This window comes from Protopterus annectens, chromosome 1.part2, assembly GCF_019279795.1.
Source record: "Protopterus annectens isolate FY-2018-M chromosome 1.part2, PAN1.0, whole genome shotgun sequence".
Classification (NCBI taxonomy): Eukaryota; Metazoa; Chordata; order Ceratodontiformes; family Protopteridae; genus Protopterus; species Protopterus annectens.
Genome location: NC_056727.1, coordinates 831,246,670 through 831,258,737, shown reverse-complemented (window position 1 = coordinate 831,258,737; position 12,068 = coordinate 831,246,670). Strand labels below are relative to the sequence as shown.

Here is a 12,068-nt window from a genome sequence, read left to right as displayed (position 1 = left end):
AAGACGTTATGTACTCACCATAACGTTCCATCTGAGTTGTTGCTTTTCATTTGTCTTCAACCTGTGGGACAGTGATCCAGGATGGATCCAACTTGGCTGCATTTCTCCAGCATCGGATCCAAGCTCCAAGCTCCTCCCCTAGCCATAAAGCCCCTGTCTCCTTCCTTCCCTCAGATCGAGTTTGCTGCCCACCACAGCATCCCAACCTGACTCAATGCCTTACCCCTTGGCACAATAATCCGGATAATATCATAAGAAATAACCAGTTATGTCAAAGCAAAGGCCAGGTCTTTTCCAGCCAGACAGCCACACAATCCATGTAAGGCAGGGGGAAGTAGGGAGAGATGGCTGAAGACAACTGAAAAGCAACAACTAAGATGGAACGTTATGGTGAGTACATAACTTCTTTATCTGAAGTTGTTGTTTTCATTTGGTCTTAAACCTGTTGGGCAAAGTCGCCAGCTACTAAAAAGCTGGAAGGCCCTCATGGAAGACTATTCCATAGCACAGTGGAGCCAAAGGATGCCCTGCTTCTGAAGAGAAGATCCAACTTGTAATGGGAAATGAAAGTATGTGAAGATGCTCAGGTAGCCACAAAGCAAGTGTCATTCAAGGAAACTCTGGAGCAAAAGGCAGATGAAGTAGCCATATACCTAGTAAAATGCACTTTAACTTGCTTGGCGGAGACGATCCTTTGGTCAAATACGCCAAGAGTATACACTAAGAGATCCAATGAGCAATGGTAACCTTCGATACAGGCTTCCCTAAAAAGGGTTTAGAGTAGGAAACAAAAAGTTGATCAGACTTGCAAAAGAGCTTATTCTGTCTAAGTAAAAATGTAATTGTCCATGAACATCCAGCAGGTGCAATTTATATTCTCCCTTATTCTGAAAATTCAGAAAGAAAACCAGGAGAATGATAAACTGATTAATGTTTGATTTTGATGCCACTTTCAAAAGAAAAGAAGGATTAGTGCGCAAAGATACCCTGTATTTATGGAAGACCATGTAAGGAGGCTTAATTTATAAGGCTTGAAGCTCCGACACTCTTTTAGCTGAAGTAATGGCAATCAGAAAGGCTGTCTTCCAAGACAGAACTGCAGATCCACTGAAGCAGCAGGTTCTAAGGAAGGAAGAAAACCAAGGCTTGAAGGACCAATGTAAGTCCCAAGGAGGTATAGGGTCTTTGACTAGTGGCCTAATAAGAAAAGTACCCTTCAGAAAACCTTTACAGAGATTAGAAGAGGCCAGAGAAGCAGAATTATCACCTATCTGAAAGTTAAATATAGTCGCCAGCTGAACTTTAACCGCAGAAAAGCTGCAACGCTGTTGAAAAATACCTGCCAGAAACTCTAAGATAACAGGAACCGGGGCAGTGAAGGAATCCAAATCACATCGAGATGATACCCAAATCGAGAAACGTTTCCATTTACTCGAATAAACCTTCCTACTGGAAGATTTATGAGCTGCTACCAAAACCTTAACCGGAGAAGATAGTCAGGGAGTCCTAACTATCATGGGAAATGGAGCAGTCATGCAGTGAGCTTCAGACTGGCCAGATCTGGAAGTGGAATCCCTGAGGGATGTGAAATCAGATCTGGAACTGGATCCAATGTCCAGGGAGGACACACTAGAGACCACAGAGAAGGGAACCATACTTGGCGAGGCCAGAAGGGGGCAATGAGGATGACTGAACTCCTCAGTCATTGCGCTTTCTGAATGAGCTTTGGAATCAGGGGAAGTGGAAGTTAAGTACAGAGAAGACTGGAGGGCCAAGCATGAACCACAGCGTTTCTGTGCATTTCCCCCGGAGGGGGGGGTTCAGAACGAAGAACTCATTGCACTTCGCATTGGAAGGAGAGGTGAAGAGATTGCAGCAAGGCTGACCCCAATTCAGAAAGCTCTGTTTCACTACTGAAGGATTCGGACTCCATTCGTAAGGCATCAGGATAGACCTGCTGAGTTTGCCCACTAGAATGTTGGACCTCCCCGGAATGTGCATTGCCATCAGAAAACGTCCGTTAGAGATTGCCCACTCCTACAATCTCATGGCTTTGCGGCAAAGGGGGGGGTAAGACCCAGTTCTGCCCTGTTTGCTGATGAACCGGACTATCAAAATGTTGTCTGTGTAGATGACAATCGCCCCTAGGGGAAGATGTGCATGAAGAGCTTGCAACGCGAATAGCACCGCCCTCATCTCTAGGATGCTGATATGCAACTGGGTCTTCAGGGAAGACCACGTGCCTTCCCAAGCAATGCCCCCATCTGAGTAGGGAGGCGTCCGTGGTCACAGTGGGCAGTGGGGAGGGAAGAATAAATGGACGACTGCAAAGAAGGTCCTGGGACTGAATTCACTAGAGAAGAGAATCCCTGCAGGCTCAAGATAAACGAACAGGATGGGACAATGGCAGAGCTAGAAAATGACCACTGGACTGCTAGAGTCCATTGGATCACCCTCATGTGTAACCAAACTGTGGGTACGAGGGTGATTGCGGCTGCCATGGACCCAAACGACTAAGACAAATTCTGCTGGGGAGGTTGAGATTGAAGGAGGCACAAGACATGATGTTTGAGGGACTGAACTCTGTCTGGTGTCAGAAAAACCTTGGTCTGAATGGTATCTAACTGGGCTCCAATGAAATCCAGAACTTGAACTAGTTTTAACAGGGATTTGTTGAACTTTATGGTGATGCACAACTGGTGGGCAGTCTGGATAAAGACATCGCTGGCTTGGCAGAATCAATGCCTGGAAGAAGGGGAAAGGAGACAATCATCCAGGTAGAGGAAGACCTGGAAGCCCTACAGCCGCAGGTGAGCTGTTACCAACACCATCACTTTGGTGAACACCCTGGGGGCTGTGGTGAGACCAAAGGGTAGCGCTCTGAACTGGTAATGACTGGTCCCCAGCTGGAAGTGGAGAAACCTCCAAGAGTGTCTTTCCATTTTGATGTGATAGTACGCATCTTGAAGGTCTACTGAGCACATCCAGTCATTCTCCTGCCGGAAGGGTAGGATAAACTGGAGTGTGACCATCTGGAATTTCATCTTGGCAATGGACAAGATCAGGGTTGAGAGATCCAGAACTGGTCTCAAGTTCCCAGTTTTCTTTGGCACTAAAAAGAACCTGGAATAGATGCCTAATCTGGGGTGGACTGGGGGGCTGGGCTGGATGACTTGTATTTTGAGCAGCTTATAAAGTTCCAGTGCTGCATCCTCCCTTTGCGCGGATGGGATGTCTGGTAGGTGTTTGAGTGAAGGGGACTAAATATCCTCTGGATATGATTAGCAACATCCAATGATCACCTGTTATAGACTCCGAGGCTGATAGGATGAAGAGAGAGTCGACCCCCGAACTGCCTCCAGAGATGAGCAGCTGGGCAAACCCTTCAGGGCTGCTGCGTGGGCCTGTCCAGGAAGGAATCCCAAGACCAGTGGTTCCTCAGATCCCCTCTGCCACGAGGGTGGCATCTGTTAAATCCCCCTCTGCCTTTGGGGGAAGAAGAGTCCTGAGCATCCTGAGAATAACCCTGAGACTTCCGGAACCACATCTTCTCCCCTCGTTGATTCCTTGAAAATGTTCGCTGAGGTGCTGAGAAGTGGATTCCGACAGCAGACAAGGTCTTCCCGTCCTTCTCACTGTGGACTAAAGTGTCACGTACAGTCTTTCCAAAAAGAGTGGAACCATCGTACATGGCATTCATAAAAGATGCCTTGAAGGGCTCTGAAAAGTTACAAAGTCAGAGCCAGGTGTGACACCTGATGGCAACGCCTGCTCCGGCCACTCTTGTAGCGCCTTCAGTCGTGTGAGATAGGAGCTGCATAGAGGTACTGGAGATGGAGGTGAGGGTGGCCATCTGGGACGGGAAAATCTTCTTTTCCTCCGCTGACATGGACCCTGGGGCAGATACAGCCATCTCCTTGACCAGGTCTCTCTGAAGCCGGATGACATGTGCCATGTAGTTAAGCGCACGTACAGAGAATGTTGCTGAAGCTTAAACCCGCTTCCCAAAACGGTCCATGGTCCTAGACTCTCGGTCCAGTGGCTGGTCCGTGGAGTACTCCTGCAATAGCTCCTTCATGGTGGCTGCTGCCACCACCATGGCATCAATAGGGGATCCCTTAGACCAGTGAGGTTGATTAGAAGGGGCACTGAGGATCTCGGGGCATATGGGGATTGGCTCCACCATGTTAGGCTCCTTCCACATCCGAGATGCAATAAAGATCCATAGGAGGGGACACCCAGGATGTAGAGGGTCCTGTGCCAAATGCCTCAAGAACACCAACTCATCAGGGCTGGGTTTTTGGCAGACTCCCCCCTTCCTCCAAGTTGGTGTCCTCCATGAGTGACTCCAGCAGGGAGTCAAAGTGTCTCCTTTTACACACATGTTTTCGAGGAACCTCCTTGGGGGGGGGGGTCTCTGGGGAGAACTTGAAAGCATCCAGCTGTTGCTGTGGAGGAACTCCCTGTGGCAGAGAGGCAGCAGGCTGTTCCTGAGGGGGCAGGATGGTGGAATCCGGGCAAGGCACAGAGGGAGCCAGGACAGACTATCAAGGTGCTCGATGGGATCGAGAGAACCCTCTCCACTACATCGAAGGCAGAAGGAGAACGAACCCCTGGTGCTGGATCTACGATCGGGTCCATAATCTTCTGGATCAGTGGGGGAGCCTGAGCCAAACCTCCAGGCGCTGAGACTCTGAGTGGAAGGCCTGGCTCAGAGTTCATCCCCTTCAGATATGGAGCGGAGGCTACGGCTCCAAAAGCCAGATGGCTCAGAGCTCATCAGAGCTAACCTGCTCAAGGCAATGATCGGCGTCGAGCTACCAGGTACTGTCAGCGCAGACCCTTCAACACCAAGGGCTCTCAGACTCAAGGACTCCAAAACCAGGGGTCAGAACAGAGGAGTGATCGGGATGAAGACAGACCGCATGCTCCCAGCCCCGGAGAGGGAGGGGGCAGGCAAGACTCCCATCTGTATTTGCATGCGGATGAATCTCCGCATCTTGTCCACCTCGGCTTCTGAGTGGCTGTGGGTGGATCTAGCAGAAAAGGCCAACACCGGCCTAGACAGGCGGTGAGGTGAAGCTGACACCAGGGAACAGCTCCAGGACACCTCCAGCTCTAACGAAAACTCAAGCTAAGACGCAGGTGAGATTTCGCCCGTGGCTCGGCCGAGGAGGAGTGATTAGGGGACCACTTCCTCGGCCTAACCCGGTGCTTGCGCTTCTCCCCATCTCCGGTCCTCTTGGTGGGAGGTTTAGTCCCAGAAGCGGGAACATAGGCAGTAGCAGAAGTGATGGAAGAGGAAGCTTGGGTCTCCACAGTAGGAGGTGGAAGGAGGACCTTAAGTATCAGCTTATTCCTCCTATCAATGATCGGGGGATTGAACCCTGTGCAGATCGAGCAGGAGGAATCGAGGTGCGAGACCCCTAAGCACACAACGCACAGCATGTCCATCTGTGGGGGAAAGCTTATGGCCACACTTTGTGCACTTCCTAAACCCTGGTTTGGGTTACTCTGCCATAGTAGCAGAGAGAAAAAAACCCACCAGCAGTCTCACACACAGACACACACACACTAAGGACAGGACAGAGAGAGAGAAAAACAGGAAAACTTTTTTTTTTTTTTTTTTTATAAACAGACGCCTGAGCACGAGAAGGATAGAAAAGATGCCTGAGCACGAGAAAGGTAGGGGTATAGAAAAGATGAGAGAAAGGTGAAAAATAGATTTAGAAATACAATCATTTAGCCAAAAAAAGCCTAGAGCAGTGGACCACGATGCTTACTATGAATGTAGCAAATGAGATCTGAGAGGCAGGAGGAGTCTGGGGTATTATAGGTAGGGGAGGAGCTTGGAGCTCTGATCCGATGCTGGAGAAATTGCAGCCGAGTCGGATCCATCCTGGATCCATGTCCCATAGGCTGAAGACCAAATAAAAACTTCACATCTTTCATGCTCTCTCTGAAGAAAATTTCTAGCTGAAATGCCAATTTTAACCTTTACTTTCCATGCAAAATACGCATTCATAGCTTATTTTTTCTGTTTACATAACACAAAATGAGCAACACCTGCATTTTTCCAAGACTGTTAACAGCCTCTATTATTAAATACTTTTCCCTGGGTTTAACATTAACATAGAAATAGTTACAAAAATGCAGTCCAATTGGTAAAAAAAAAAAAAAAAAAACTCAGAGAGGATCATTCACCTCAAGAAGAAAATTCACACTCTAATAAACTAGCTTAAGCCATTTCAGGGTCTTGGGGAAATTAACCCTATTGTGGCACTCAATGAGCCCAAAATAGTGAAAATGTGAATGGAGCACCAACTCCGTGTTAGGATGCATCCCTCCACTCATGTCATCCATACACCTATGGCCAGTTACCTATGACATGCTTTTAGCTTGTGACAGGAAACAAGAACAAAAGGCAAAAGCCTATGTGAACACAAGCAAAATGAGCAGATTCTGCATATAAAGTGCTCCTGGACAAGAATCAAATATGGAAAACCAAGAGCTGTGAGACAGTAGTGCTAACCACTGTTCCACCAGAAGAAAATTGAAGTAAGCGAACAGTCAACATTTTAAGAATTACGAGTTAAAATACAGGAAATCACTTCACACACTCATTACCTTCATCTTTGCTGACTGGTAGAGCCATGAGATACTGCAGAATCTTCACCAAACTCTGGATTTGATCCTGGACATCAAACTCGCAAGAAACCGAAATCCAGAACTCCGTATCACGTTCCAGTACAGACTCCTGTATTAAAACAACATACACATGAAAGCCAGGCAAGAACAACCAAATTTAAGTTCAGTGCAATAACAGAAATTAAAATTTCCCAAAACACTATATAACCTTTTGAAAAATACATGGTCAACAGCTGCAATATGAAACACTTCTCTCACTAAACAGCACTACCTATTCACAAATGCATCAAGAAGTCTGCTGTTAAATACACAAATGTGTTATCTTGTGACCATATATGCTTTTACAGTATATAGACTAAACCACTGAGAAAAATATATTCTTACCACAGTCGACTACTTGTGAAAGGATGGGTACCTGGCTGTTGGTTCACCTTCTGCCAATCAAAATTTGAGAAAAGATTTGGAAAAGTATACATCTGGAGGAATCTGTAATCCCACAGGAATGCTTGTCATGATATAATTCACTATAGGTAAGTACAAGTGTCCCCTGAGCTTGCCACTTTGTCCACCAAATCAGCGGCAAGCCCCTTCCTGCAAGTCCAGAAGCAATGCAGATTTGTCAAAACATTAACTCTGAAATGGAAGCCATAACGATGACAGAGGACTACTAAGGATAAGAAAGAAATTATGTGCTGTTACTATTATATAATACCACCAGAATTTCCAGACAGAAGACATTCAAAATTCTGAGAAATTAGAGGAAAGAAAAATACCTGCAGAAGAAAAACTGTCAAAGGCTTCAAATGCAAATTTGTGTTCATTAACAGATCCATGAGAAACATCATATAGGCCAAGAAACTTTGGGCCATTTGAAAAAAGGACTGATGAAGTACAAAAATATAAAGAACAAAACTCAGATTTTTGAAAGGTATAAAAAGAAACATGGAGATGGGAAATGAGAGAGAGAGAGATCTGTTATGGTACAATATTTACGCAAAGGAGAAAGCTAAACTAATCAATACAAAAAAGCAGCTCCAAGGATATCTGAAGAGCAATATAGGCAAAGCCACCCAGATATGGAAAATTTCACAATACAAAAAATAAGATCGCAAAGGGGGAATGTGGAACAAAGATTAACAAAATAGAAGCTGAAGTTATGGATTTACTTGTGAAATGAAGGATTTGGTGTAAAATGTTACTCAGGTTATGTCACAGCATGATGGAACAATGAGTCCCCAAAATAAGGAGAAACAGGTGGAGTGGAAGACATCTGAAGAAGAAATATGGACATGGGAAAGAAAATAAAATTGAATATGGTGTGATATTTATGCAAAGGAAAAAGCAAAACTATTCAATACAAAAATGCAGCACCAAAGATGACTGAAGAAAAATACACGCAAAAGCATCCAGATTTGGAAAATTTCAGAATATAAAAATAAGGAAAAGGGGAACGTAGAAAAGAGGATTAGTAATGGAAAAGTTAATAGCTAACATACAGAAACTGAAGTTATGGATTACCTTTGAAGTGAAGGATTTAGTATAGAAAATCCATCTCTGGTAACATCACAATATGATGGAAAAATAAGTCCCCAAATTAAGAAGAAGCAGGTAGAATGGGACGTATCTGATCAGTTGCCACACAAAGATACTCTGGAGCCTTCAGCAGGAAGCCAATACAAAAGTTCATTTGGAGTTGCACACAAGGGAAGGAGCAGGAAAGAGTGGCAACTCTGACATAGTCAATGTTGTGGAATGAAATACCAGTGGGTTCCAATATGAAAGAGCAATGGATGATGTAGTATGCAACTGAAGAGAATATGTTGCAGGAAGAGGTTCTGGAACTTTCTGTAGAATGCCCACAGGAAACAAAGAACGTACCTTTGGTTTAGAAGAAAATGATCTAAGGGCAGAGTTGCTTGACCTAATAGAGATTGACAAACATAGTAAGATCAATGAAAGAAATAGATTACAGAAAGTCAGTAAGACCCAAAATGTTAGAAGTCTAATAAAACAAATGAACACTATAATCAAGACTATTAACAGACATTCATGTGATATAACAGAAGAAAATAGTATATTACTGTGCAGCTAAATTAATAACACAAAGTCTTACCACAAAAACACAGGACAATAAGGGAAAGGAAGAAATCAAATGCCATCATGGAAGTATCAAATACAGAAAACTATAAAGCAACTAAGGCAAGAAGTGTCACTGTTAGAAGAGTACAGAAGAGGGAACACATCCAACAAAAATACTTGGAAAGATAGACAAGATAAAAGCAGAACAGACCAGGATCTATCGTACACTGCTATAAATAATAAACTAAAGATAGCAGTACAGGCAGAAAAACTTAGAAGATATGCAGATCAATATAAAGGAAAAGCACAAAATAAGCACTTCATTGATGACCCAAAAATTTTTATAGAGAATTGGGTAACAAAGCAAAACAGAAACACCACCAAAAAAAGACGAAATAGACACATTTTAGGGCAATATCTATAAAGACCCTGTGGAACATAAAGATACTGTTTCTTGTACTTCTATCCATTTAACAAGAAGTTCAAAAACACAGGATATGAAATGGGATGAAGTAATAGCCAGAGAAATTGAAACTAAATTAAGAAAAGCACCTAAATGGAAAACTCCAGGCCAAGATGCATTAGCTAACTTCTGGCTAAAAGTATTAACATCTTTACACGAAGATTTAGCCCTGAGTAACAGCTAACAATATGCACATCTTGAACACACAAAAGCCTGGTTAACACGGAAAATGATACTCCTCTCCTTAAGAATGAACCTGCAATCCTAAAAACCACAGACCAATAAAGTACAGTTGTGTAAAATCTTAAAACAACAGTATGTGTCATCCTTTTCACTGTTGCAGTATTCAACATCTCTTGGATCTCCTGCCAATGAGAGCCCAATGTCCGGCCAGTATACTAAAGCCATTATTACCTAGGGAGCATCATATGTCAGACATATGCTCCCCCCGAAAGTGTAGGGTTTAAAGGTGATGTATGAAGTGTCCCAGGAGAACTAGGACCCTCCAATGGAAAGGAAAACATGTACATCCAGAAAAAAATGAAGAAAAGGAAAGGAACCTCTCAGTCAGCATGAACATACCCCACTCATGCAAAAGGAAGAGAAAGAGGACGGTAGGAAAGGAGGAGTGAACACTGCAACAGTGAAAAGGACATCTACCATTATGGTAAGATTTTGCACAACTGCAATATGTCCTTCCATATCACTGCTGCATTATTCAACACCTCTGGGAGTGCTCTAGTAAAGTGAGCCCTCACAGAAGCTGACAATTGCTTGCCATGAAAAGATAACAAAAACAAATGGTCCTGGAAATCTAGAAGGAGATCTGGTTTACTTAGAAACACCCAAACCCAATGTCCTGATATGAAAAGAAACACAGCTGATCAGATTTAAGAAAGCCTTTGTTTTGTGTAAATAATATCTGAGCTGTCTATGCAAATCTAAAGTATGAAGAGCCTTCTCACTAACCAACTGTGGAGAAGGGAAAAAAAAGGAAGCTGGATAAACTGATTAAGGGACAGCTCATTACCCACCTTGGGTATAAAGGAAGGATTCATATGTATGTAGAGAGAGACTATCGCTATGAAAAACTAAAAAAGAAGGGACCCCCATCAAGGCCTGGAGTTCAGATACCCTTCTGGCATAGGTTCAGCCAACCAATAAAATAGTCGTCCAGGTGCAATGCTGCAAGGAAGAAGTAGTAGCAGGCTCAAGATGAGCTCAAGTCCGTTTTTCCAAGGACAAAATTAAGATCCCTAGAAGGAGGAATGGGCTTTCTTGGGAGTCTAATATGAAGGACACCTTTAAGAAACTGCCCGACCTCGAACGTGCAGGCCAAAGGATAGGTAAGTGGCAGACAGGCAGAAATGGCTGACAAGTGGACTTTAACTGAAGAAGAATACATCAGGCCAGCATGCAGTAGCTCACACCGGTAGGAAAGAGCCAAGGGGATCCCCACTGAAAAGGGGTCCTGGTGATGTTTAAGACACCAAACAGAAAATCTTTTCTATTTGGACATATATGATCTTCTGGTATTGGGTTTCCTGGCCTCCTGCAAAACCCTGACCATGTCCTCAGAAAACTGATGTCAGAAAGGAATCAAAACCGTATCACCCAAAGCGTCAGTTGAATGGACAGATGAGGGTGAAACAGTGTTCCTTTGTCCTTTTGTGAAGGACCCTTGGAAGAAGGGGAGGGCATACAAGAACATTCCCTTCCAAGAAAAACACATGGGATCCACTTTCCAAGCCAAAGGGCTCGGGACTCTTCTCTACTTGACAAATACCCTACCGATGAACGAAGTCCAAAATCACATTCCTGTGAAGCATCCATTTGTGAGGCTGTGTCCTGGACCTGCCAAAAAAATATGACAAAAAATTGTGCCCTAAAGGGATACAAACTGCCTGTAGGGTGATCTGAAGATTGATGCTTGAAGGGTTAACCTGCAAAGAAGATAAGATCCTGTGCCCCCTTGCTTATTGATATACCACATGACTGTGGTGTTGTTCGTATACAACTTCAAGGGACCTGGAACCCACAGCACATGGAAAGCATGAAGGGCCAGAATGAGAGCCCGCATTTCCTTGATGTTGACATAATTTGCCCTCTGCCGAGGAAACCAATTCTCTAATGAGTCTGTGAAGAGTTCCCGAGATGGCTGAGGAGGGTGGAAATGAACACCAGGATTGACAGATAGCTGCTGAATTCACCAGGGAAATTCCAGTTTGAGACAAAGGAGCAGAGAAACTAGATGGCCCAGCGGGTGGAGGTGTTAAAGCCACACTGATTTTAGGTACCACTGAAACTTTCTCATATGAAGCCTGGCCCAGGGAAACATGGGGATGGTAGAGGACATGAATTCCACAGCTCTGAGGAACTCCCTGGCTGGAAAAGAGGACAGGGGAAGGGGAAAGACAGAAAATCTGTGAAGGACAAAACCTCTGCGGTAGGAAGAGATGCCAGCATTGGATCAGTCTGGAACCTGCAACCTAGGAAAACATGATTCTGAAAGGGGGTCAACATTGACTTCTGAAGGTTGACAGTGAAACCTAGGCTGTAAAACAGAAGCTGGGTAAAATGAAGGTCCTGCACCACCTTGGAATGGGATGGAAAATGAAGGCCCTGCACCACCTTGGAATGGGATGAGGCCTGAAGCAAGAGGTTGTCAAGATAAGGAAATATCTGAATGCCCTAAAGCCTGCAAAAGGTGACTAAAGGGGCTAGACATTTGATGAACAACCCCATAACAACTGAAAGCCCAAAGGATAAAGCAGAGAACTGAAAATGAGAGGAAGAAACAGAGAAACACAAATATTTCCTAAATAGAAAGTGGACAGGAATATGAAGGTAGGCATCCTTCAGACCCAAGTTAAACAGA

At 44.4% G+C, this 12,068-nt stretch overlaps 1 protein-coding gene across 2 annotated transcripts in view; it reads right to left on the bottom strand.

Moving 5' to 3' along the window:
• Positions 1–12,068, bottom strand: part of HEATR1 (HEAT repeat containing 1) — a 1,780,420-nt gene that overhangs the window by 488,860 nt on the left and 1,279,492 nt on the right. For both annotated transcript variants that reach the window (XM_044059100.1, XM_044059109.1), the window contains exon 31: positions 6,628–6,757. In XM_044059100.1, the coding sequence (XP_043915035.1) occupies positions 6,628–6,757 (130 nt within the window). The remainder of the gene's footprint in view (positions 1–6,627; positions 6,758–12,068) is intronic.